Source organism: Balaenoptera physalus, assembly GCF_965194825.1.
Source record: "Balaenoptera physalus genome assembly, chromosome: 19".
In the NCBI taxonomy this organism is placed as follows: domain Eukaryota; kingdom Metazoa; phylum Chordata; class Mammalia; order Artiodactyla; family Balaenopteridae; genus Balaenoptera; species Balaenoptera physalus.
Window position 1 is genome coordinate 39,074,081 of NC_138900.1, and position 25,315 is coordinate 39,099,395.

At 59.1% G+C, this 25,315-nt stretch overlaps 5 protein-coding genes across 5 annotated transcripts; all 5 read right to left on the reverse strand.

Moving 5' to 3' along the window:
* Nucleotides 1-393: 393 nt before the first annotated feature.
* LOC309648447 (metallothionein-1E) lies at nt 394-2,100 on the reverse strand. The gene is made up of 3 exons (XM_082437038.1): nt 1,996-2,100; nt 1,350-1,415; nt 394-624 (listed from the first exon to the last, which is right to left on the reverse strand). Exons 1-3 carry the CDS (start codon nt 2,021-2,023, stop codon nt 533-535), a joined length of 186 nt encoding a protein of 61 aa, XP_082293164.1. The 5' UTR covers nt 2,024-2,100; the 3' UTR covers nt 394-532.
* Nucleotides 2,101-5,759: 3,659 nt separating this feature from the next.
* Nucleotides 5,760-7,503, reverse strand: LOC309648446 (metallothionein-1E). The gene is made up of 3 exons (XM_082437037.1): nt 7,362-7,503; nt 6,716-6,781; nt 5,760-5,990 (listed from the first exon to the last, which is right to left on the reverse strand). The coding sequence occupies exons 1-3, from the start codon at nt 7,387-7,389 to the stop codon at nt 5,899-5,901; spliced, it is 186 nt and encodes a 61-aa protein (XP_082293163.1). The 5' UTR covers nt 7,390-7,503; the 3' UTR covers nt 5,760-5,898.
* A 3,622-nt stretch (nt 7,504-11,125) lies between these two features.
* Nucleotides 11,126-13,485, reverse strand: LOC309648442 (metallothionein-1E). Its single transcript, XM_082437033.1, has 3 exons — nt 12,728-13,485; nt 12,082-12,147; nt 11,126-11,356 (listed from the first exon to the last, which is right to left on the reverse strand). The coding sequence occupies exons 1-3, from the start codon at nt 12,753-12,755 to the stop codon at nt 11,265-11,267; spliced, it is 186 nt and encodes a 61-aa protein (XP_082293159.1). The 5' UTR covers nt 12,756-13,485; the 3' UTR covers nt 11,126-11,264.
* A 3,006-nt stretch (nt 13,486-16,491) lies between these two features.
* On the reverse strand, nt 16,492-18,851 carry LOC309648443 (metallothionein-1E). The gene is made up of 3 exons (XM_082437034.1): nt 18,094-18,851; nt 17,448-17,513; nt 16,492-16,722 (listed from the first exon to the last, which is right to left on the reverse strand). The coding sequence occupies exons 1-3, from the start codon at nt 18,119-18,121 to the stop codon at nt 16,631-16,633; spliced, it is 186 nt and encodes a 61-aa protein (XP_082293160.1). The 5' UTR covers nt 18,122-18,851; the 3' UTR covers nt 16,492-16,630.
* A 3,006-nt stretch (nt 18,852-21,857) lies between these two features.
* Nucleotides 21,858-23,602, reverse strand: LOC309648444 (metallothionein-1E). Its single transcript, XM_082437035.1, has 3 exons — nt 23,460-23,602; nt 22,814-22,879; nt 21,858-22,088 (listed from the first exon to the last, which is right to left on the reverse strand). Exons 1-3 carry the CDS (start codon nt 23,485-23,487, stop codon nt 21,997-21,999), a joined length of 186 nt encoding a protein of 61 aa, XP_082293161.1. The 5' UTR covers nt 23,488-23,602; the 3' UTR covers nt 21,858-21,996.
* Nucleotides 23,603-25,315: the final 1,713 nt, after the last annotated feature.

Consider the following 25,315-nt stretch of genomic DNA (forward strand, 5'->3'; position numbering starts at 1 on the left):
GAGGGGTGTGGGATTCCATCCCCTCTGGGTGCTTTTCCAGGCTCTCATCACCGAGGACTGAGTTTGGCAGGGGCCCCCAGAGAAGGAAAATGAGAAACGGACCACTTTCTCTGCAATCCATACTCCTAAGGGGAATAGAGGGAGTGCGTCCTCTGTGTGTCCGATGCCCTGTGTCTTCTGGGCGAGGCTTTCACTTGGAGCTGAGAAACTGAAGCTCAAATTAACCTAAGCGGCTAAGACGCTCCGTGTGTGTGTGTGTTTTGGGGGGGGTGGGGGAGGGTACTCTTCGGTCCAGAGCCGAGGTCTCTGCACTTCCAGCCCAGTTGCCCACGCCAGCCCTGATGGGCGCGGAGTCTCTTTGTCCAAGACAGACAGAGGAAGACAGAGCCAGAATGAAGTCAACAACTTTTATTACAACTCACATATTTCATAGAAAAAGGAATGTAGCGTCAGGTCCGGTTGTATGAGAAACGGTAAAATGCAGGTTCGTCCTGGTTGCTCTGTTGCCACCCGGGGCAGGCTCTCCGCGACATCAGGCACAGCAGCTGCACTTGTCCGAGGCCCCTTTGCAGACGCAGCCCTGGGCACACTTGGCGCAGCCCACGGGGCAGCAGGAGCAGCAGCCTGGGGAAGCAAGGGCAGCGTGCGGTCGGACCACGCGTTGTCCGGAGCCACCCTTCCCAGCAGCAGGCCTGGCCCCAGCTGCCCTCAGGCCCAGACCCTGAGTTTAGGATGGTGTCCTCTGTCCTGAGATAATTGCTCTCAGACACTAGGTTCAGGTTGCCTGCCCCATCTGTGCCCAGGACAGGGCACAGAGCCTTGGAGAGACAGTGAGCAGGGCCGCTGGGGACAAGAGAAAGCCAGCGCCCAGCACCATCAGCGATGTGAGCAAAGTCCTCAGGATCAAAGTGGAGGCAAACCCCTGACAGAGCAGCTCCCGCTCGGGATAGGGAAGCTCTGGGCTGCTTCGACAGGAAGGGGCTGCCCCAGGTCCGAGAAACCACACACGGTCACTAGTTCATGTCCCTAAAGTGCTTCAGTCCCTGAGAGGATTCAGAAGCGTGACTCAGGAGGCAGGAGGACTAGTTCTACTGACAGGTCTGAGGTTGCTTGTTAATGACCCGTCTGGGCCTCAGTCTCCCTGTTCTCTAGTGTGCGCCTGGGTCTCGGTCATCTGGAAGGTGATTCCAGCTCTGATTGTGAATCCCTTCCTGGTGAGGGGGGTGGGGGGTGGGGTGGGGGTTACCGGGAAGTTTGCTCACTGTCCTGCTCCTGCCTGCTGAGCTCTGGGCTCCCTGCTCGCACTCAGCCCAGACCCCGCATTCCCAGAGAAGGCCCCGCACACTCACTCTTCTTGCAGGAGGTGCATCTGCAGGCTTTGCAGGTGCAGGAGCCAGCGCAGCTGCAGGAGCCGCCTGCCAGGAAGGGAAAGGCCCGCGGTGAGCAGGGAGAGGGAGGCAGGAGCTACAGCAGACGGTCAGCAATGCCCCCCTGCGCCCTCCTCCTCTGTCAGGACCCAGCCCTGGGAGCTCGTGTCCACTCAGGCGGATAGAGAAGCCCCAGCTCCTCTCTTCTGGTCCAAGGAGAGTAGGTCCCCTCCTGATGGACTCCACAGGGAAGGTCCCAGGCTCCAGACCCAGGCCAGGCTGACTGGGGCTGGGGGCCAGGGCCCATGGCCTGAACCCCAAAGAGGCAACGTCCCCTCCTCCCCTCAAGTCCTGGCAGCTCCGAGGCCTCCTCCAAACACTGGGTCCCGGTCTAGCAGTCCCCTGACCAGACCAGCTGGGTGACCTCAAGAAGGACAGCCTGGAGCCTCCGTGCCCTCAGTGTTAACGGAGAGGCAAAGGGAGACTGACCTGCTCTCAGGAGCCTGGCTAGCAGGAAAGCCCTGGACCCGTGACACGAGTCCTCCTGAGCTCCAACTCCAAACCCTCCCTTCTCGTCCTGTGCCTGGGAAGGGGGGCATCCTAAGGCTCAAAGCCAGGGTTCCCTTACCAGTGGGGCAGGAGCACTTGGGGTCCATCTGGAGGAGGAGTGAGGCCCGAGGTCCAACGCAAGGGGCGAAGCCGCTTCACTGGTCCGGTGGGGGGCGTGTGGGAGCCAGGAGCCCGTGCGCTCAGTTATAGGCCGAGGAGGCGGCCCGGGCGCAGAGGCCCCGCCCCCGCCTTGCACCCGCCCCGCGGATCCGCGCCCGCGCCCGCGCCCGCGCTGCCCGCGGCGCCCTGGGCCGGGCTGTGAGCAACACGCGGGGCCGAGCGCACGATTCCACTTCGGTGCCGGCTGGAGCGGAGGAAGCGGGTGCCGTGCGGTAAGCGGTGTCCCAGCCCCCTGGCCGCCCCTTCGCAATGTGCCCGACGGGAGCAGCCCCCCTGTTGCCGGGTTGTGCAGGAATCCAGCTCCCGCGTCCTCCGGTCTTCCCCGCCCCGGGCCGCGCGCCGCCGGCCTCCGGGTCGCCGTTTCCTGCAGTCTGAGAACAGCCCCCGCCTCCCGCTCGTGTCCCTGGCTTGGCCGGAGCCGGGGAGCGGTGTCAGAGACCGCAGGCGCATGTGACCCTCCCCGCCGTTTCGCCCACCCCGTGTGTCCCCAGGCGTTGGCAGCCCCGGTCCCCACCACGGTCCTTTGGAAGCACTTTTCCGGTACCGTCTCCTGTAACCGCCCCGCGATGAACATTGCCTTCAGCCGCTAGTCGTCACTTGTGTTTTCCTTTCCTGGAGGGATCATGGCGCATTTCTCCGGGGGCTCCTTTGCCTAAACTTTCCGGGGGCGCTCCTCACCGTAGCCGGTCCACCCCGCGCCAGGGTGGAGGTTCCCTGATCACGGGGTGCTCCCCAGGGAAGGCACCCCTGTAGGCGATAGGCAGACCTGGCATGAACTAACAAAGCGAGGCAAGTGGATAGTTCCCTTTGGGTAGTCCTGACAATTACACACCATGGAGTCCATGCCAAGCCTCGTTCATCACTTTTGCTCTTTGAATTGTCACACCAACCCGGAAGGGAGCTAGTAGTCAGGAGCCCGTTTCCCAAAGGCCAAACTACCTACAGTACGAGGAGGCTACAGTAAAGGCAGGCACACAGTGCTGGGGAGCGGTGCCCTGCTTCTGTGTTCTTGTGGCTTCGCAGCCGAAAGAGAGAGTCAGTGAGAAAGCTCCCCTTTGGCCCAGAGCTGTGTCTTCAGCCCGTCTCTACCGTGTCCAGCTCAATCCTGGGGGGGACCGAAGTGACAGAATAGGAATGTATTTATGCTTTTGTGGCTTCCTTCTGACTCTCTCCTTCAGTAGTGTTCAAGAGGTTTCTTTTGGTATAACATATTTCAGAAAATCACTGAAAAGAAAATGGTAAGGAAATCCTGATGCAGGTGACAGCAGAGATGGCAGGATCCTTCTGTATCTGTTAGGAGGACACCGACTGTCTTGCTCACGGCTTTCTGTCTGTAGTGTCAATGGCTCTTTTGCGTGAAGGGAGGATAACCCCCTCAGGGGAAGTGGTCCCATGCTCACAGGGTTGATGAGGACGACCCAGGACACAGAGCTAAACACACCATCCTTGCTTGCGTGTCTGGAAGGAGAACAATGTCTCCTAGGCTAATGATAACAAATAAATAAAGAAGTAGGTGATAGGATAGATTGCTCACTGAGTGCCCAGCATAGTCTGACATTCTTTGCATGTATTCAGTTCTTTCATCCCGAGAGCCAGACGCTATTTTTTTGCCCTTTAGAGCAGAGGAGACTGAGCCACAGAGAGGTTATGTCCCATGGCTATATGTGGCACAGATGGGACTGGCCCTCCTGCAGGCTGACTGCAGCCCCCCGCCCAACCGGACAGCATGTCATCCCAGGAAAGGTGAGGACACTGAACACCTGGCCCAGAGGCAGCAGTGGGAAAGCACTGAGCAGCGGGCAGTCAGAACCCTCTGCACAGCTCTGTGACCTCTCTGGGCTTCAGCCTCCCACCTCTGCAGCCAGGAGCACAGCTGGACTGTCTCCGAAGACCCTTGCGGCCCTGACAAAGGAGAGGCCGGATTCAGCCTCCAGTGATGTCATAACCGGCACCATGTGGCCGGGAGGTGAGACAGCTGTAGTGTAGGTTTAGTCCTTTGAGTCTAGGCTGTGTGCCCTTGGGTAAGTTGCTTAACCTCTCTGGAATTGGCACCGTCGCTCCAGACCATGCAGGTTCCCTGAGTGTGTCCAAATGCTGTGGCGGTGACTCGTTCCATGGGGCTTGTTGGAGGAGATCCCCACGCCCTCTGGCACTGGATAAGCAAGGTTCCTATCCATCTCTGCCCTCACCATGAGCTTGCTTGCGAACCAGGGAGCCTTTCTCCAGGAGCTTGTTGGGAGCTCAAGGATTCTCTGTGCACAGATGTCAGTGTGGAGATAGCGATCATAAAGGACACCGTTCGGGAAGCCCGAGCTAGGAGCCGGGCCACGGTCTCGCTTATTCCCCCTCTTGGAAATTAACCTTTTCTATAGAAAGGAGGAAATGAAATCTCAGAGAGTATCAGTGACTTGCCAGGTCAGGGAGTGGCACGGTGGCTGTGAACCCGGGTGCCTGACACCAGCACCCACGCACGCAGCACGGGCCGGCTCCCGAAATGCCCTCTTCACACGGGGCACCCGTGGCCGGTCTTGGTCCTGACTTCTGAGCCCCTTGTCTCCTCTTTCTCTTGGAGTGCCCATCAAATAGGAATTCCCTCCCCAGACCGCCAGGGGGCCCAGCACCTGAAATATATCACCTGTTCCCTCAGCACACACGTCTTGCTAATAAACACCACCAGGCCCTCCGCACTGCAGCACCACCATCACTCTGCAGAGGAACACGTGAAGTCCTCCTTCTGAAACCAGGTCTCCGGGAAACGGCTGGGAAATGCCCACCAAACAAATCCAAATCACTTTCGGGGTGTCAGGTAGCCACGGGCTGGACTTTGAGGGAAGGGACGATGTCAGGCTGATCTAGGGAGGCACTGGCGAAGATTCAGGGCCAAGCCCCTGCAGGGAGCTGTCAGGGGTGGCGAGTGTCCTGTCCGTAGCCCTGGGCGAGCCAAGACTGATGTTGCCTGTGGGGAGGCAGGCGGCAGAGCTGCTCCAGGCGTGTGTGGTCCACACAGCGGGGCATGTGTGAAGTGTTCCCGGGACTCAAGCACACATTCAATGTATGTGCAGCATACGAGAGCCTCTGATTTTCAGAATTGCTCCTCCACGTGTTAAGGTGATTTTACGTGTTGAGGGGGAAAACGGGTTTCCCATATCGTGTCCTTTTACATTTGTTCTTAGCGATTCTTTTTACCGACCAGGGTGAAAACTGTGGCAGAAAATACAAATAGGTCTTTCCAGGGTGTGTTAGACGCAAGCCCCGTGTAGAAGTCAAACAAGAGGGGTGTGGGATTCCATCCCCTCTGGGTGCTTTTCCAGGCTCTCATCACCGAGGACTGAGTTTGGCAGGGGCCCCCAGAGAAGGAAAATGAGAAACGGACCACTTTCTCTGCAATCCATACTCCTAAGGGGAATAGAGGGAGTGCGTCCTCTGTGTGTCCGATGCCCTGTGTCTTCTGGGCGAGGCTTTCACTTGGAGCTGAGAAACTGAAGCTCAAATTAACCTAAGCGGCTAAGACGCTCCGTGTGTGTGTGTGTTTTGGGGGGGTGGGGGAGGGTACTCTTCGGTCCAGAGCCGAGGTCTCTGCACTTCCAGCCCAGTTCCCCACGCCAGCCCTGATGGGCGCGGAGTCTCTTTGTCCAAGACAGACAGAGGAAGACAGAGCCAGAATGAAGTCAACAACTTTTATTACAACTCACATATTTCATAGAAAAAGGAATGTAGCGTCAGGTCCGGTTGTATGAGAAACGGTAAAATGCAGGTTCGTCCTGGTTGCTCTGTTGCCACCCGGGGCAGGCTCTCCGCGACATCAGGCACAGCAGCTGCACTTGTCCGAGGCCCCTTTGCAGACGCAGCCCTGGGCACACTTGGCGCAGCCCACGGGGCAGCAGGAGCAGCAGCCTGGGGAAGCAAGGGCAGCGTGCGGTCGGACCACGCGTTGTCCGGAGCCACCCTTCCCAGCAGCAGGCCTGGCCCCAGCTGCCCTCAGGCCCAGACCCTGAGTTTAGGATGGTGTCCTCTGTCCTGAGATAATTGCTCTCAGACACTAGGTTCAGGTTGCCTGCCCCATCTGTGCCCAGGACAGGGCACAGAGCCTTGGAGAGACAGTGAGCAGGGCCGCTGGGGACAAGAGAAAGCCAGCGCCCAGCACCATCAGCGATGTGAGCAAAGTCCTCAGGATCAAAGTGGAGGCAAACCCCTGACAGAGCAGCTCCCGCTCGGGATAGGGAAGCTCTGGGCTGCTTCGACAGGAAGGGGCTGCCCCAGGTCCGAGAAACCACACACGGTCACTAGTTCATGTCCCTAAAGTGCTTCAGTCCCTGAGAGGATTCAGAAGCGTGACTCAGGAGGCAGGAGGACTAGTTCTACTGACAGGTCTGAGGTTGCTTGTTAATGACCCGTCTGGGCCTCAGTCTCCCTGTTCTCTAGTGTGCGCCTGGGTCTCGGTCATCTGGAAGGTGATTCCAGCTCTGATTGTGAATCCCTTCCTGGTGAGGGGGGTGGGGGGTGGGGTGGGGGTTACCGGGAAGTTTGCTCACTGTCCTGCTCCTGCCTGCTGAGCTCTGGGCTCCCTGCTCGCACTCAGCCCAGACCCCGCATTCCCAGAGAAGGCCCCGCACACTCACTCTTCTTGCAGGAGGTGCATCTGCAGGCTTTGCAGGTGCAGGAGCCAGCGCAGCTGCAGGAGCCGCCTGCCAGGAAGGGAAAGGCCCGCGGTGAGCAGGGAGAGGGAGGCAGGAGCTACAGCAGACGGTCAGCAATGCCCCCCTGCGCCCTCCTCCTCTGTCAGGACCCAGCCCTGGGAGCTCGTGTCCACTCAGGCGGATAGAGAAGCCCCAGCTCCTCTCTTCTGGTCCAAGGAGAGTAGGTCCCCTCCTGATGGACTCCACAGGGAAGGTCCCAGGCTCCAGACCCAGGCCAGGCTGACTGGGGCTGGGGGCCAGGGCCCATGGCCTGAACCCCAAAGAGGCAACGTCCCCTCCTCCCCTCAAGTCCTGGCAGCTCCGAGGCCTCCTCCAAACACTGGGTCCCGGTCTAGCAGTCCCCTGACCAGACCAGCTGGGTGACCTCAAGAAGGACAGCCTGGAGCCTCCGTGCCCTCAGTGTTAACGGAGAGGCAAAGGGAGACTGACCTGCTCTCAGGAGCCTGGCTAGCAGGAAAGCCCTGGACCCGTGACACGAGTCCTCCTGAGCTCCAACTCCAAACCCTCCCTTCTCGTCCTGTGCCTGGGAAGGGGGGCATCCTAAGGCTCAAAGCCAGGGTTCCCTTACCAGTGGGGCAGGAGCACTTGGGGTCCATCTGGAGGAGGAGTGAGGCCCGAGGTCCAACGCAAGGGGCGAAGCCGCTTCACTGGTCCGGTGGGGGGCGTGTGGGAGCCAGGAGCCCGTGGGCTCAGTTATAGGCCGAGGAGGCGGCCCGGGCGCAGAGGCCCCGCCCCCGCCTTGCACCCGCCCCGCGGATCCGCGCCCGCGGCCGCGCCCGCGCTGCCCGCGGCGCCCTGGGCCGGGCTGTGAGCAACACGCGGGGCCGAGCGCACGATTCCACTTCGGTGCCGGCTGGAGCGGAGGAAGCGGGTGCCGTGCGGTAAGCGGTGTCCCAGCCCCCTGGCCGCCCCTTCGCAATGTGCCCGACGGGAGCAGCCCCCCTGTTGCCGGGTTGTGCAGGAATCCAGCTCCCGCGTCCTCCGGTCTTCCCCGCCCCGGGCCGCGCGCCGCCGGCCTCCGGGTCGCCGTTTCCTGCAGCCTGAGAACAGCCCCCGCCTCCCGCTCGTGTCCCTGGCTTGGCCGGAGCCGGGGAGCGGTGTCAGAGACCGCAGGCGCATGTGACCCTCCCCGCCGTTTCGCCCACCCCGTGTGTCCCCAGGCGTTGGCAGCCCCGGTCCCCACCACGGTCCTTTGGAAGCACTTTTCCGGTACCGTCTCCTGTAACCGCCCCGCGATGAACATTGCCTTCAGCCGCTAGTCGTCACTTGTGTTTTCCTTTCCTGGAGGGATCATGGCGCATTTCTCCGGGGGCTCCTTTGCCTAAACTTTCCGGGGGCGCTCCTCACCGTAGCCGGTCCACCCCGCGCCAGGGTGGAGGTTCCCTGATCACGGGGTGCTCCCCAGGGAAGGCACCCCTGTAGGCGATAGGCAGACCTGGCATGAACTAACAAAGCGAGGCAAGTGGATAGTTCCCTTTGGGTAGTCCTGACAATTACACACCATGGAGTCCATGCCAAGCCTCGTTCATCACTTTTGCTCTTTGAATTGTCACACCAACCCGGAAGGGAGCTAGTAGTCAGGAGCCCGTTTCCCAAAGGCCAAACTACCTACAGTACGAGGAGGCTACAGTAAAGGCAGGCACACAGTGCTGGGGAGCGGTGCCCTGCTTCTGTGTTCTTGTGGCTTCGCAGCCGAAAGAGAGAGTCAGTGAGAAAGCTCCCCTTTGGCCCAGAGCTGTGTCTTCAGCCCGTCTCTACCGTGTCCAGCTCAATCCTGGGGGGGACCGAAGTGACAGAATAGGAATGTATTTATGCTTTTGTGGCTTCCTTCTGACTCTCTCCTTCAGTAGTGTTCAAGAGGTTTCTTTTGGTATAACATATTTCAGAAAATCACTGAAAAGAAAATGGTAAGGAAATCCTGATGCAGGTGACAGCAGAGATGGCAGGATCCTTCTGTATCTGTTAGGAGGACACCGACTGTCTTGCTCACGGCTTTCTGTCTGTAGTGTCAATGGCTCTTTTGCGTGAAGGGAGGATAACCCCCTCAGGGGAAGTGGTCCCATGCTCACAGGGTTGATGAGGACGACCCAGGACACAGAGCTAAACACACCATCCTTGCTTGCGTGTCTGGAAGGAGAACAATGTCTCCTAGGCTAATGATAACAAATAAATAAAGAAGTAGGTGATAGGATAGATTGCTCACTGAGTGCCCAGCATAGTCTGACATTCTTTGCATGTATTCAGTTCTTTCATCCCGAGAGCCAGACGCTATTTTTTTGCCCTTTAGAGCAGAGGAGACTGAGCCACAGAGAGGTTATGTCCCATGGCTATATGTGGCACAGATGGGACTGGCCCTCCTGCAGGCTGACTGCAGCCCCCCGCCCAACCGGACAGCATGTCATCCCAGGAAAGGTGAGGACACTGAACACCTGGCCCAGAGGCAGCAGTGGGAAAGCACTGAGCAGCGGGCAGTCAGAGCCCTCTGCACAGCTCTGTGACCTCTCTGGGCTTCAGCCTCCCACCTCTGCAGCCAGGAGCACAGCTGGACTGTCTCCGAAGACCCTTGCGGCCCTGACAAAGGAGAGGCCGGATTCAGCCTCCAGTGATGTCATAACCGGCACCATGTGGCCGGGAGGTGAGACAGCTGTAGTGTAGGTTTAGTCCTTTGAGTCTAGGCTGTGTGCCCTTGGGTAAGTTGCTTAACCTCTCTGGAATTGGCACCGTCGCTCCAGACCATGCAGGTTCCCTGAGTGTGTCCAAATGCTGTGGCGGTGACTCCTTCCATGGGGCTTGTTGGAGGAGATCCCCACGCCCTCTGGCACTGGATAAGCAAGGTTCCTATCCATCTCTGCCCTCACCATGAGCTTGCTTGCGAACCAGGGAGCCTTTCTCCAGGAGCTTGTTGGGAGCTCAAGGATTCTCTGTGCACAGATGTCAGTGTGGAGATAGCGATCATAAAGGACACCGTTCGGGAAGCCCGAGCTAGGAGCCGGGCCACGGTCTCGCTTATTCCCCCTCTTGGAAATTAACCTTTTCTATAGAAAGGAGGAAATGAAATCTCAGAGAGTATCAGTGACTTGCCAGGTCAGGGAGTGGCACGGTGGCTGTGAACCCGGGTGCCTGACACCAGCACCCACGCACGCAGCACGGGCCGGCTCCCGAAATGCCCTCTTCACACGGGGCACCCGTGGCCGGTCTTGGTCCTGACTTCTGAGCCTCTTGTCTCCTCTTTCTCTTGGAGTGCCCATCAAATAGGAATTCCCTCCCCAGACCGCCAGGGGGCCCAGCACCTGAAATATATCACCTGTTCCCTCAGCACACACGTCTTGCTAATAAACACCACCAGGCCCTCCGCACTGCAGCACCACCATCACTCTGCAGAGGAACACGTGAAGTCCTCCTTCTGAAACCAGGTCTCCGGGAAACGGCTGGGAAATGCCCACCAAACAAATCCAAATCACTTTCGGGGTGTCAGGTAGCCACGGGCTGGACTTTGAGGGAAGGGACGATGTCAGGCTGATCTAGGGAGGCACTGGCGAAGATTCAGGGCCAAGCCCCTGCAGGGAGCTGTCAGGGGTGGCGAGTGTCCTGTCCGTAGCCCTGGGCGAGCCAAGACTGATGCTGCCTGTGGGGAGGCAGGCGGCAGAGCTGCTCCAGGCGTGTGTGGTCCACACAGCGGGGCATGTGTGAAGTGTTCCCGGGACTCAAGCACACATTCAATGTATGTGCAGCATACGAGAGCCTCTGATTTTCAGAATTGCTCCTCCACGTGTTAAGGTGATTTTACGTGTTGAGGGGGAAAACGGGTTTCCCATATCGTGTCCTTTTACATTTGTTCTTAGCGATTCTTTTTACCGACCAGGGTGAAAACTGTGGCAGAAAATACAAATAGGTCTTTCCAGGGTGTGTTAGACGCAAGCCCCGTGTAGAAGTCAAACAAGAGGGGTGTGGGATTCCATCCCCTCTGGGTGCTTTTCCAGGCTCTCATCACCGAGGACTGAGTTTGGCAGGGGCCCCCAGAGAAGGAAAATGAGAAACGGACCACTTTCTCTGCAATCCATACTCCTAAGGGGAATAGAGGGAGTGCGTCCTCTGTGTGTCCGATGCCCTGTGTCTTCTGGGCGAGGCTTTCATTTGGAGCTGAGAAACTGAAGCTCAAATTAACCTAAGCGGCTAAGACGCTCCGTGTGTGTGTGTGTTTTGGGGGGGTGGGGGAGGGTACTCTTTGGTCCAGAGCCGAGGTCTCTGCACTTCCAGCCCAGTTCCCCACGCCAGCCCTGATGGGCGCGGAGTCTCTTTGTCCAAGACAGACAGAGGAAGACAGAGCCAGAATGAAGTCAACAACTTTTATTACAACTCACATATTTCATAGAAAAAGGAATGTAGCGTCAGGTCCGGTTGTATGAGAAACGGTAAAATGCAGGTTCGTCCTGGTTGCTCTGTTGCCACCCGGGGCAGGCTCTCCGCGACATCAGGCACAGCAGCTGCACTTGTCCGAGGCCCCTTTGCAGACGCAGCCCTGGGCACACTTGGCGCAGCCCACGGGGCAGCAGGAGCAGCAGCCTGGGGAAGCAAGGGCAGCGTGCGGTCGGACCACGCGTTGTCCGGAGCCACCCTTCCCAGCAGCAGGCCTGGCCCCAGCTGCCCTCAGGCCCAGACCCTGAGTTTAGGATGGTGTCCTCTGTCCTGAGATAATTGCTCTCAGACACTAGGTTCAGGTTGCCTGCCCCATCTGTGCCCAGGACAGGGCACAGAGCCTTGGAGAGACAGTGAGCAGGGCCGCTGGGGACAAGAGAAAGCCAGCGCCCAGCACCATCAGCGATGTGAGCAAAGTCCTCAGGATCAAAGTGGAGGCAAACCCCTGACAGAGCAGCTCCCGCTCGGGATAGGGAAGCTCTGGGCTGCTTCGACAGGAAGGGGCTGCCCCAGGTCCGAGAAACCACACACGGTCACTAGTTCATGTCCCTAAAGTGCTTCAGTCCCTGAGAGGATTCAGAAGCGTGACTCAGGAGGCAGGAGGACTAGTTCTACTGACAGGTCTGAGGTTGCTTGTTAATGACCCGTCTGGGCCTCAGTCTCCCTGTTCTCTAGTGTGCGCCTGGGTCTCGGTCATCTGGAAGGTGATTCCAGCTCTGATTGTGAATCCCTTCCTGGTGAGGGGGGTGGGGGGTGGGGTGGGGGTTACCGGGAAGTTTGCTCACTGTCCTGCTCCTGCCTGCTGAGCTCTGGGCTCCCTGCTCGCACTCAGCCCAGACCCCGCATTCCCAGAGAAGGCCCCGCACACTCACTCTTCTTGCAGGAGGTGCATCTGCAGGCTTTGCAGGTGCAGGAGCCAGCGCAGCTGCAGGAGCCGCCTGCCAGGAAGGGAAAGGCCCGCGGTGAGCAGGGAGAGGGAGGCAGGAGCTACAGCAGACGGTCAGCAATGCCCCCCTGCGCCCTCCTCCTCTGTCAGGACCCAGCCCTGGGAGCTCGTGTCCACTCAGGCGGATAGAGAAGCCCCAGCTCCTCTCTTCTGGTCCAAGGAGAGTAGGTCCCCTCCTGATGGACTCCACAGGGAAGGTCCCAGGCTCCAGACCCAGGCCAGGCTGACTGGGGCTGGGGGCCAGGGCCCATGGCCTGAACCCCAAAGAGGCAACGTCCCCTCCTCCCCTCAAGTCCTGGCAGCTCCGAGGCCTCCTCCAAACACTGGGTCCCGGTCTAGCAGTCCCCTGACCAGACCAGCTGGGTGACCTCAAGAAGGACAGCCTGGAGCCTCCGTGCCCTCAGTGTTAACGGAGAGGCAAAGGGAGACTGACCTGCTCTCAGGAGCCTGGCTAGCAGGAAAGCCCTGGACCCGTGACACGAGTCCTCCTGAGCTCCAACTCCAAACCCTCCCTTCTCGTCCTGTGCCTGGGAAGGGGGGCATCCTAAGGCTCAAAGCCAGGGTTCCCTTACCAGTGGGGCAGGAGCACTTGGGGTCCATCTGGAGGAGGAGTGAGGCCCGAGGTCCAACGCAAGGGGCGAAGCCGCTTCACTGGTCCGGTGGGGGGCGTGTGGGAGCCAGGAGCCCGTGGGCTCAGTTATAGGCCGAGGAGGCGGCCCGGGCGCAGAGGCCCCGCCCCCGCCTTGCACCCGCCCCGCGGATCCGCGCCCGCGCCCGCGCCCGCGCTGCCCGCGGCGCCCTGGGCCGGGCTGTGAGCAACACGCGGGGCCGAGCGCACGATTCCACTTCGGTGCCGGCTGGAGCGGAGGAAGCGGGTGCCGTGCGGTAAGCGGTGTCCCAGCCCCCTGGCCGCCCCTTCGCAATGTGCCCGACGGGAGCAGCCCCCCTGTTGCCGGGTTGTGCAGGAATCCAGCTCCCGCGTCCTCCGGTCTTCCCCGCCCCGGGCCGCGCGCCGCCGGCCTCCGGGTCGCCGTTTCCTGCAGCCTGAGAACAGCCCCCGCCTCCCGCTCGTGTCCCTGGCTTGGCCGGAGCCGGGGAGCGGTGTCAGAGACCGCAGGCGCATGTGACCCTCCCCGCCGTTTCGCCCACCCCGTGTGTCCCCAGGCGTTGGCAGCCCCGGTCCCCACCACGGTCCTTTGGAAGCACTTTTCCGGTACCGTCTCCTGTAACCGCCCCGCGATGAACATTGCCTTCAGCCGCTAGTCGTCACTTGTGTTTTCCTTTCCTGGAGGGATCATGGCGCATTTCTCCGGGGGCTCCTTTGCCTAAACTTTCCGGGGGCGCTCCTCACCGTAGCCGGTCCACCCCGCGCCAGGGTGGAGGTTCCCTGATCACGGGGTGCTCCCCAGGGAAGGCACCCCTGTAGGCGATAGGCAGACCTGGCATGAACTAACAAAGCGAGGCAAGTGGATAGTTCCCTTTGGGTAGTCCTGACAATTACACACCATGGAGTCCATGCCAAGCCTCGTTCATCACTTTTGCTCTTTGAATTGTCACACCAACCCGGAAGGGAGCTAGTAGTCAGGAGCCCGTTTCCCAAAGGCCAAACTACCTACAGTACGAGGAGGCTACAGTAAAGGCAGGCACACAGTGCTGGGGAGCGGTGCCCTGCTTCTGTGTTCTTGTGGCTTCGCAGCCGAAAGAGAGAGTCAGTGAGAAAGCTCCCCTTTGGCCCAGAGCTGTGTCTTCAGCCCGTCTCTACCGTGTCCAGCTCAATCCTGGGGGGGACCGAAGTGACAGAATAGGAATGTATTTATGCTTTTGTGGCTTCCTTCTGACTCTCTCCTTCAGTAGTGTTCAAGAGGTTTCTTTTGGTATAACATATTTCAGAAAATCACTGAAAAGAAAATGGTAAGGAAATCCTGATGCAGGTGACAGCAGAGATGGCAGGATCCTTCTGTATCTGTTAGGAGGACACCGACTGTCTTGCTCACGGCTTTCTGTCTGTAGTGTCAATGGCTCTTTTGCGTGAAGGGAGGATAACCCCCTCAGGGGAAGTGGTCCCATGCTCACAGGGTTGATGAGGACGACCCAGGACACAGAGCTAAACACACCATCCTTGCTTGCGTGTCTGGAAGGAGAACAATGTCTCCTAGGCTAATGATAACAAATAAATAAAGAAGTAGGTGATAGGATAGATTGCTCACTGAGTGCCCAGCATAGTCTGACATTCTTTGCATGTATTCAGTTCTTTCATCCCGAGAGCCAGACGCTATTTTTTTGCCCTTTAGAGCAGAGGAGACTGAGCCACAGAGAGGTTATGTCCCATGGCTATATGTGGCACAGATGGGACTGGCCCTCCTGCAGGCTGACTGCAGCCCCCCGCCCAACCGGACAGCATGTCATCCCAGGAAAGGTGAGGACACTGAACACCTGGCCCAGAGGCAGCAGTGGGAAAGCACTGAGCAGCGGGCAGTCAGAGCCCTCTGCACAGCTCTGTGACCTCTCTGGGCTTCAGCCTCCCACCTCTGCAGCCAGGAGCACAGCTGGACTGTCTCCGAAGACCCTTGCGGCCCTGACAAAGGAGAGGCCGGATTCAGCCTCCAGTGATGCCATAACCGGCACCATGTGGCCGGGAGGTGAGACAGCTGTAGTGTAGGTTTAGTCCTTTGAGTCTAGGCTGTGTGCCCTTGGGTAAGTTGCTTAACCTCTCTGGAATTGGCACCGTCGCTCCAGACCATGCAGGTTCCCTGAGTGTGTCCAAATGCTGTGGCGGTGACTCCTTCCATGGGGCTTGTTGGAGGAGATCCCCACGCCCTCTGGCACTGGATAAGCAAGGTTCCTATCCATCTCTGCCCTCACCATGAGCTTGCTTGCGAACCAGGGAGCCTTTCTCCAGGAGCTTGTTGGGAGCTCAAGGATTCTCTGTGCACAGATGTCAGTGTGGAGATAGCGATCATAAAGGACACCGTTCGGGAAGCCCGAGCTAGGAGCCGGGCCACGGTCTCGCTTATTCCCCCTCTTGGAAATTAACCTTTTCTATAGAAAGGAGGAAATGAAATCTCAGAGAGTATCAGTGACTTGCCAGGTCAGGGAGTGGCACGGTGGCTGTGAACCCGGGTGCCTGACACCAGCACCCACGCACGCAGCACGGGCCGGCTCCCGAAATGCCCTCTTCACACGGGGCACCCGTGGCCGGTCTTGGTCCTGACTTCTGAGCCTCTTGTCTCCTCTTTCTCTTGGAGTGCCCATCAAATAGGAATTCCCTCCCCAGACCGCCAGGGGGCCCAGCACCTGAAATATATCACCTGTTCCCTCAGCACACACGTCTTGCTAATAAACACCACCAGGCCCTCCGCACTGCAGCACCACCATCACTCTGCAGAGGAACACGTGAAGTCCTCCTTCTGAAACCAGGTCTCCGGGAAACGGCTGGGAAATGCCCACCAAACAAATCCAAATCACTTTCGGGGTGTCAGGTAGCCACGGGCTGGACTTTGAGGGAAGGGACGATGTCAGGCTGATCTAGGGAGGCACTGGCGAAGATTCAGGGCCAAGCCCCTGCAGGGAGCTGTCAGGGGTGGCGAGTGTCCTGTCCGTAGCCCTGGGCGAGCCAAGACTGATGCTGCCTGTGGGGAGGCAGGCGGCAGAGCTGCTCCAGGCGTGTGTGGTCCACACAGCGGGGCATGTGTGAAGTGTTCCCGGGACTCAAGCACACATTCAATGTATGTGCAGCATACGAGAGCCTCTGATTTTCAGAATTGCTCCTCCACGTGTTAAGGTGATTTTACGTGTTGAGGGGGAAAACGGGTTTCCCATATCGTGTCCTTTTACATTTGTTCTTAGCGATTCTTTTTACCGACCAGGGTGAAAACTGTGGCAGAAAATACAAATAGGTCTTTCCAGGGTGTGTTAGACGCAAGCCCCGTGTAGAAGTCAAACAAGAGGGGTGTGGGATTCCATCCCCTCTGGGTGCTTTTCCAGGCTCTCATCACCGAGGACTGAGTTTGGCAGGGGCCCCCAGAGAAGGAAAATGAGAAACGGACCACTTTCTCTGCAATCCATACTCCTAAGGGGAATAGAGGGAGTGCGTCCTCTGTGTGTCCGATGCCCTGTGTCTTCTGGGCGAGGCTTTCATTTGGAGCTGAGAAACTGAAGCTCAAATTAACCTAAGCGGCTAAGACGCTCCGTGTGTGTGTGTGTTTTGGGGGGGTGGGGGAGGGTACTCTTTGGTCCAGAGCCGAGGTCTCTGCACTTCCAGCCCAGTTCCCCACGCCAGCCCTGATGGGCGCGGAGTCTCTTTGTCCAAGACAGACAGAGGAAGACAGAGCCAGAATGAAGTCAACAACTTTTATTACAACTCACATATTTCATAGAAAAAGGAATGTAGCGTCAGGTCCGGTTGTATGAGAAACGGTAAAATGCAGGTTCGTCCTGGTTGCTCTGTTGCCACCCGGGGCAGGCTCTCCGCGACATCAGGCACAGCAGCTGCACTTGTCCGAGGCCCCTTTGCAGACGCAGCCCTGGGCACACTTGGCGCAGCCCACGGGGCAGCAGGAGCAGCAGCCTGGGGAAGCAAGGGCAGCGTGCGGTCGGACCACGCGTTGTCCGGAGCCACCCTTCCCAGCAGCAGGCCTGGCCCCAGCTGCCCTCAGGCCCAGACCCTGAGTTTAGGATGGTGTCCTCTGTCCTGAGATAATTGCTCTCAGACACTAGGTTCAGGTTGCCTGCCCCATCTGTGCCCAGGACAGGGCACAGAGCCTTGGAGAGACAGTGAGCAGGGCCGCTGGGGACAAGAGAAAGCCAGCGCCCAGCACCATCAGCGATGTGAGCAAAGTCCTCAGGATCAAAGTGGAGGCAAACCCCTGACAGAGCAGCTCCCGCTCGGGATAGGGAAGCTCTGGGCTGCTTCGACAGGAAGGGGCTGCCCCAGGTCCGAGAAACCACACACGGTCACTAGTTCATGTCCCTAAAGTGCTTCAGTCCCTGAGAGGATTCAGAAGCGTGACTCAGGAGGCAGGAGGACTAGTTCTACTGACAGGTCTGAGGTTGCTTGTTAATGACCCGTCTGGGCCTCAGTCTCCCTGTTCTCTAGTGTGCGCCTGGGTCTCGGTCATCTGGAAGGTGATTCCAGCTCTGATTGTGAATCCCTTCCTGGTGAGGGGGGTGGGGGGTGGGGTGGGGGTTACCGGGAAGTTTGCTCACTGTCCTGCTCCTGCCTGCTGAGCTCTGGGCTCCCTGCTCGCACTCAGCCCAGACCCCGCATTCCCAGAGAAGGCCCCGCACACTCACTCTTCTTGCAGGAGGTGCATCTGCAGGCTTTGCAGGTGCAGGAGCCAGCGCAGCTGCAGGAGCCGCCTGCCAGGAAGGGAAAGGCCCGCGGTGAGCAGGGAGAGGGAGGCAGGAGCTACAGCAGACGGTCAGCAATGCCCCCCTGCGCCCTCCTCCTCTGTCAGGACCCAGCCCTGGGAGCTCGTGTCCACTCAGGCGGATAGAGAAGCCCCAGCTCCTCTCTTCTGGTCCAAGGAGAGTAGGTCCCCTCCTGATGGACTCCACAGGGAAGGTCCCAGGCTCCAGACCCAGGCCAGGCTGACTGGGGCTGGGGGCCAGGGCCCATGGCCTGAACCCCAAAGAGGCAACGTCCCCTCCTCCCCTCAAGTCCTGGCAGCTCCGAGGCCTCCTCCAAACACTGGGTCCCGGTCTAGCAGTCCCCTGACCAGACCAGCTGGGTGACCTCAAGAAGGACAGCCTGGAGCCTCCGTGCCCTCAGTGTTAACGGAGAGGCAAAGGGAGACTGACCTGCTCTCAGGAGCCTGGCTAGCAGGAAAGCCCTGGACCCGTGACACGAGTCCTCCTGAGCTCCAACTCCAAACCCTCCCTTCTCGTCCTGTGCCTGGGAAGGGGGGCATCCTAAGGCTCAAAGCCAGGGTTCCCTTACCAGTGGGGCAGGAGCACTTGGGGTCCATCTGGAGGAGGAGTGAGGCCCGAGGTCCAACGCAAGGGGCGAAGCCGCTTCACTGGTCCGGTGGGGGGCGTGTGGGAGCCAGGAGCCCGTGGGCTCAGTTATAGGCCGAGGAGGCGGCCCGGGCGCAGAGGCCCCGCCCCCGCCTTGCACCCGCCCCGCGGATCCGCGCCCGCGCCCGCGCCCGCGCTGCCCGCGGCGCCCTGGGCCGGGCTGTGAGCAACACGCGGGGCCGAGCGCACGATTCCACTTCGGTGCCGGCTGGAGCGGAGGAAGCGGGTGCCGTGCGGTAAGCGGTGTCCCAGCCCCCTGGCCGCCCCTTCGCAATGTGCCCGACGGGAGCAGCCCCCCTGTTGCCGGGTTGTGCAGGAATCCAGCTCCCGCGTCCTCCGGTCTTCCCCGCCCCGGGCCGCGCGCCGCCGGCCTCCGGGTCGCCGTTTCCTGCAGCCTGAGAACAGCCCCCGCCTCCCGCTCGTGTCCCTGGCTTGGCCGGAGCCGGGGAGCGGTGTCAGAGACCGCAGGCGCATGTGACCCTCCCCGCCGTTTCGCCCACCCCGTGTGTCCCCAGGCGTTGGCAGCCCCGGTCCCCACCACGGTCCTTTGGAAGCACTTTTCCGGTACCGTCTCCTGTAACCGCCCCGCGATGAACATTGCCTTCAGCCGCTAGTCGTCACTTGTGTTTTCCTTTCCTGGAGGGATCATGGCGCATTTCTCCGGGGGCTCCTTTGCCTAAACTTTCCGGGGGCGCTCCTCACCGTAGCCGGTCCACCCCGCGCCAGGGTGGAGGTTCCCTGATCACGGGGTGCTCCCCAGGGAAGGCACCCCTGTAGGCGATAGGCAGACCTGGCATGAACTAACAAAGCGAGGCAAGTGGATAGTTCCCTTTGGGTAGTCCTGACAATTACACACCATGGAGTCCATGCCAAGCCTCGTTCATCACTTTTGCTCTTTGAATTGTCACACCAACCCGGAAGGGAGCTAGTAGTCAGGAGCCCGTTTCCCAAAGGCCAAACTACCTACAGTACGAGGAGGCTACAGTAAAGGCAGGCACACAGTGCTGGGGAGCGGTGCCCTGCTTCTGTGTTCTTGTGGCTTCGCAGCCGAAAGAGAGAGTCAGTGAGAAAGCTCCCCTTTGGCCCAGAGCTGTGTCTTCAGCCCGTCTCTACCGTGTCCAGCTCAATCCTGGGGGGGACCGAAGTGACAGAATAGGAATGTATTTATGCTTTTGTGGCTTCCTTCTGACTCTCTCCTTCAGTAGTGTTCAAGAGGTTTCTTTTGGTATAACATATTTCAGAAAATCACTGAAAAGAAAATGGTAAGGAAATCCTGATGCAGGTGACAGCAGAGATGGCAGGATCCTTCTGTATCTGTTAGGAGGACACCGACTGTCTTGCTCACGGCTTTCTGTCTGTAGTGTCAATGGCTCTTTTGCGTGAAGGGAGGATAACCCCCTCAGGGGAAGTGGTCCCATGCTCACAGGGTTGATGAGGACGACCCAGGACACAGAGCTAAACACACCATCCTTGCTTGCGTGTCTGGAAGGAGAACAATGTCTCCTAGGCTAATGATAACAAATAAATAAAGAAGTAGGTGATAGGATAGATTGCTCACTGAGTGCCCAGCATAGTCTGACATTCTTTGCATGTATTCAGTTCTTTCATCCCGAGAGCCAGACGCTATTTTTTTGCCCTTTAGAGCAGAGGAGACTGAGCCACAGAGAGGTTATGTCCCATGGCTATATGTGGCACAGATGGGACTGGCCCTCCTGCAGGCTGACTGCAGCCCCCCGCCCAACCGGACAGCATGTCATCCCAGGAAAGGTGAGGACACTGAACACCTGGCCCAGAGGCAGCAGTGGGAAAGCACTGAGCAGCGGGCAGTCAGAGCCCTCTGCACAGCTCTGTGACCTCTCTGGGCTTCAGCCTCCCACCTCTGCAGCCAGGAGCACAGCTGGACTGTCTCCGAAGACCCTTGCGGCCCTGACAAAGGAGAGGCCGGATTCAGCCTCCAGTGATGTCATAACCGGCACCATGTGGCCGGGAGGTGAGACAGCTGTAGTGTAGGTTTAGTCCTTTGAGTCTAGGCTGTGTGCCCTTGGGTAAGTTGCTTAACCTCTCTGGAATTGGCACCGTCGCTCCAGACCATGCAGGTTCCCTGAGTGTGTCCAAATGCTGTGGCGGTGACTCCTTCCATGGGGCTTGTTGGAGGAGATCCCCACGCCCTCTGGCACTGGATAAGCAAGGTTCCTATCCATCTCTGCCCTCACCATGAGCTTGCTTGCGAACCAGGGAGCCTTTCTCCAGGAGCTTGTTGGGAGCTCAAGGATTCTCTGTGCACAGATGTCAGTGTGGAGATAGCGATCATAAAGGACACCGTTCGGGAAGCCCGAGCTAGGAGCCGGGCCACGGTCTCGCTTATTCCCCCTCTTGGAAATTAACCTTTTCTATAGAAAGGAGGAAATGAAATCTCAGAGAGTATCAGTGACTTGCCAGGTCAGGGAGTGGCACGGTGGCTGTGAACCCGGGTGCCTGACACCAGCACCCACGCACGCAGCACGGGCCGGCTCCCGAAATGCCCTCTTCACACGGGGCACCCGTGGCCGGTCTTGGTCCTGACTTCTGAGCCCCTTGTCTCCTCTTTCTCTTGGAGTGCCCATCAAATAGGAATTCCCTCCCCAGACCGCCAGGGGGCCCAGCACCTGAAATATATCACCTGTTCCCTCAGCACACACGTCTTGCTAATAAACACCACCAGGCCCTCCGCACTGCAGCACCACCATCACTCTGCAGAGGAACACGTGAAGTCCTCCTTCTGAAACCAGGTCTCCGGGAAACGGCTGGGAAATGCCCACCAAACAAATCCAAATCACTTTCGGGGTGTCAGGTAGCCACGGGCTGGACTTTGAGGGAAGGGACGATGTCAGGCTGATCTAGGGAGGCACTGGCGAAGATTCAGGGCCAAGCCCCTGCAGGGAGCTGTCAGGGGTGGCGAGTGTCCTGTCCGTAGCCCTGGGCGAGCCAAGACTGATGCTGCCTGTGGGGAGGCAGGCGGCAGAGCTGCTCCAGGCGTGTGTGGTCCACACAGCGGGGCATGTGTGAAGTGTTCCCGGGACTCAAGCACACATTCAATGTATGTGCAGCATACGAGAGCCTCTGATTTTCAGAATTGCTCCTCCACGTGTTAAGGTGATTTTACGTGTTGAGGGGGAAAACGGGTTTCCCATATCGTGTCCTTTTACATTTGTTCTTAGCGATTCTTTTTACCGACCAGGGTGAAAACTGTGGCAGAAAATACAAATAGGTCTTTCCAGGGTGTGTTAGACGCAAGCCCCGTGTAGAAGTCAAACAAGAGGGGTGTGGGATTCCATCCCCTCTGGGTGCTTTTCCAGGCTCTCATCACCGAGGACTGAGTTTGGCAGGGGCCCCCAGAGAAGGAAAATGAGAAACGGACCACTTTCTCTGCAATCCATACTCCTAAGGGGAATAGAGGGAGTGCGTCCTCTGTGTGTCCGATGCCCTGTGTCTTCTGGGCGAGGCTTTCACTTGGAGCTGAGAAACTGAAGCTCAAATTAACCTAAGCGGCTAAGACGCTCCGTGTGTGTGTGTGTTTTGGGGGGGTGGGGGAGGGTACTCTTCGGTCCAGAGCCGAGGTCTCTGCACTTCCAGCCCAGTTCCCCACGCCAGCCCTGATGGGCGCGGCGTCTCTTTGTCCAAGACAGACAGAGGAAGACAGAGCCAGAATGAAGTCAACAACTTTTATTACAACTCACATATTTCATAGAAAAAGGAATGTAGCGTCAGGTCCGGTTGTATGAGAAACGGTAAAATGCAGGTTCGTCCTGGTTGCTCTGTTGCCACCCGGGGCAGGCTCTCCGCGACATCAGGCACAGCAGCTGCACTTGTCCGAGGCCCCTTTGCAGACGCAGCCCTGGGCACACTTGGCGCAGCCCACGGGGCAGCAGGAGCAGCAGCCTGGGGAAGCAAGGGCAGCGTGCGGTCGGACCACGCGTTGTCCGGAGCCACCCTTCCCAGCAGCAGGCCTGGCCCCAGCTGCCCTCAGGCCCAGACCCTGAGTTTAGGATGGTGTCCTCTGTCCTGAGATAATTGCTCTCAGACACTAGGTTCAGGTTGCCTGCCCCATCTGTGCCCAGGACAGGGCACAGAGCCTTGGAGAGACAGTGAGCAGGGCCGCTGGGGACAAGAGAAAGCCAGCGCCCAGCACCATCAGCGATGTGAGCAAAGTCCTCAGGATCAAAGTGGAGGCAAACCCCTGACAGAGCAGCTCCCGCTCGGGATAGGGAAGCTCTGGGCTGCTTCGACAGGAAGGGGCTGCCCCAGGTCCGAGAAACCACACACGGTCACTAGTTCATGTCCCTAAAGTGCTTCAGTCCCTGAGAGGATTCAGAAGCGTGACTCAGGAGGCAGGAGGACTAGTTCTACTGACAGGTCTGAGGTTGCTTGTTAATGACCCGTCTGGGCCTCAGTCTCCCTGTTCTCTAGTGTGCGCCTGGGTCTCGGTCATCTGGAAGGTGATTCCAGCTCTGATTGTGAATCCCTTCCTGGTGAGGGGGGTGGGGGGTGGGGTGGGGGTTACCGGGAAGTTTGCTCACTGTCCTGCTCCTGCCTGCTGAGCTCTGGGCTCCCTGCTCGCACTCAGCCCAGACCCCGCATTCCCAGAGAAGGCCCCGCACACTCACTCTTCTTGCAGGAGGTGCATCTGCAGGCTTTGCAGGTGCAGGAGCCAGCGCAGCTGCAGGAGCCGCCTGCCAGGAAGGGAAAGGCCCGCGGTGAGCAGGGAGAGGGAGGCAGGAGCTACAGCAGACGGTCAGCAATGCCCCCCTGCGCCCTCCTCCTCTGTCAGGACCCAGCCCTGGGAGCTCGTGTCCACTCAGGCGGATAGAGAAGCCCCAGCTCCTCTCTTCTGGTCCAAGGAGAGTAGGTCCCCTCCTGATGGACTCCACAGGGAAGGTCCCAGGCTCCAGACCCAGGCCAGGCTGACTGGGGCTGGGGGCCAGGGCCCATGGCCTGAACCCCAAAGAGGCAACGTCCCCTCCTCCCCTCAAGTCCTGGCAGCTCCGAGGCCTCCTCCAAACACTGGGTCCCGGTCTAGCAGTCCCCTGACCAGACCAGCTGGGTGACCTCAAGAAGGACAGCCTGGAGCCTCCGTGCCCTCAGTGTTAACGGAGAGGCAAAGGGAGACTGACCTGCTCTCAGGAGCCTGGCTAGCAGGAAAGCCCTGGACCCGTGACACGAGTCCTCCTGAGCTCCAACTCCAAACCCTCCCTTCTCGTCCTGTGCCTGGGAAGGGGGGCATCCTAAGGCTCAAAGCCAGGGTTCCCTTACCAGTGGGGCAGGAGCACTTGGGGTCCATCTGGAGGAGGAGTGAGGCCCGAGGTCCAACGCAAGGGGCGAAGCCGCTTCACTGGTCCGGTGGGGGGCGTGTGGGAGCCAGGAGCCCGTGGGCTCAGTTATAGGCCGAGGAGGCGGCCCGGGCGCAGAGGCCCCGCCCCCGCCTTGCACCCGCCCCGCGGATCCGCGCCCGCGGCCGCGCCCGCGCTGCCCGCGGCGCCCTGGGCCGGGCTGTGAGCAACACGCGGGGCCGAGCGCACGATTCCACTTCGGTGCCGGCTGGAGCGGAGGAAGCGGGTGCCGTGCGGTAAGCGGTGTCCCAGCCCCCTGGCCGCCCCTTCGCAATGTGCCCGACGGGAGCAGCCCCCCTGTTGCCGGGTTGTGCAGGAATCCAGCTCCCGCGTCCTCCGGTCTTCCCCGCCCCGGGCCGCGCGCCGCCGGCCTCCGGGTCGCCGTTTCCTGCAGCCTGAGAACAGCCCCCGCCTCCCGCTCGTGTCCCTGGCTTGGCCGGAGCCGGGGAGCGGTGTCAGAGACCGCAGGCGCATGTGACCCTCCCCGCCGTTTCGCCCACCCCGTGTGTCCCCAGGCGTTGGCAGCCCCGGTCCCCACCACGGTCCTTTGGAAGCACTTTTCCGGTACCGTCTCCTGTAACCGCCCCGCGATGAACATTGCCTTCAGCCGCTAGTCGTCACTTGTGTTTTCCTTTCCTGGAGGGATCATGGCGCATTTCTCCGGGGGCTCCTTTGCCTAAACTTTCCGGGGGCGCTCCTCACCGTAGCCGGTCCACCCCGCGCCAGGGTGGAGGTTCCCTGATCACGGGGTGCTCCCCAGGGAAGGCACCCCTGTAGGCGATAGGCAGACCTGGCATGAACTAACAAAGCGAGGCAAGTGGATAGTTCCCTTTGGGTAGTCCTGACAATTACACACCATGGAGTCCATGCCAAGCCTCGTTCATCACTTTTGCTCTTTGAATTGTCACACCAACCCGGAAGGGAGCTAGTAGTCAGGAGCCCGTTTCCCAAAGGCCAAACTACCTACAGTACGAGGAGGCTACAGTAAAGGCAGGCACACAGTGCTGGGGAGCGGTGCCCTGCTTCTGTGTTCTTGTGGCTTCGCAGCCGAAAGAGAGAGTCAGTGAGAAAGCTCCCCTTTGGCCCAGAGCTGTGTCTTCAGCCCGTCTCTACCGTGTCCAGCTCAATCCTGGGGGGGACCGAAGTGACAGAATAGGAATGTATTTATGCTTTTGTGGCTTCCTTCTGACTCTCTCCTTCAGTAGTGTTCAAGAGGTTTCTTTTGGTATAACATATTTCAGAAAATCACTGAAAAGAAAATGGTAAGGAAATCCTGATGCAGGTGACAGCAGAGATGGCAGGATCCTTCTGTATCTGTTAGGAGGACACCGACTGTCTTGCTCACGGCTTTCTGTCTGTAGTGTCAATGGCTCTTTTGCGTGAAGGGAGGATAACCCCCTCAGGGGAAGTGGTCCCATGCTCACAGGGTTGATGAGGACGACCCAGGACACAGAGCTAAACACACCATCCTTGCTTGCGTGTCTGGAAGGAGAACAATGTCTCCTAGGCTAATGATAACAAATAAATAAAGAAGTAGGTGATAGGATAGATTGCTCACTGAGTGCCCAGCATAGTCTGACATTCTTTGCATGTATTCAGTTCTTTCATCCCGAGAGCCAGACGCTATTTTTTTGCCCTTTAGAGCAGAGGAGACTGAGCCACAGAGAGGTTATGTCCCATGGCTATATGTGGCACAGATGGGACTGGCCCTCCTGCAGGCTGACTGCAGCCCCCCGCCCAACCGGACAGCATGTCATCCCAGGAAAGGTGAGGACACTG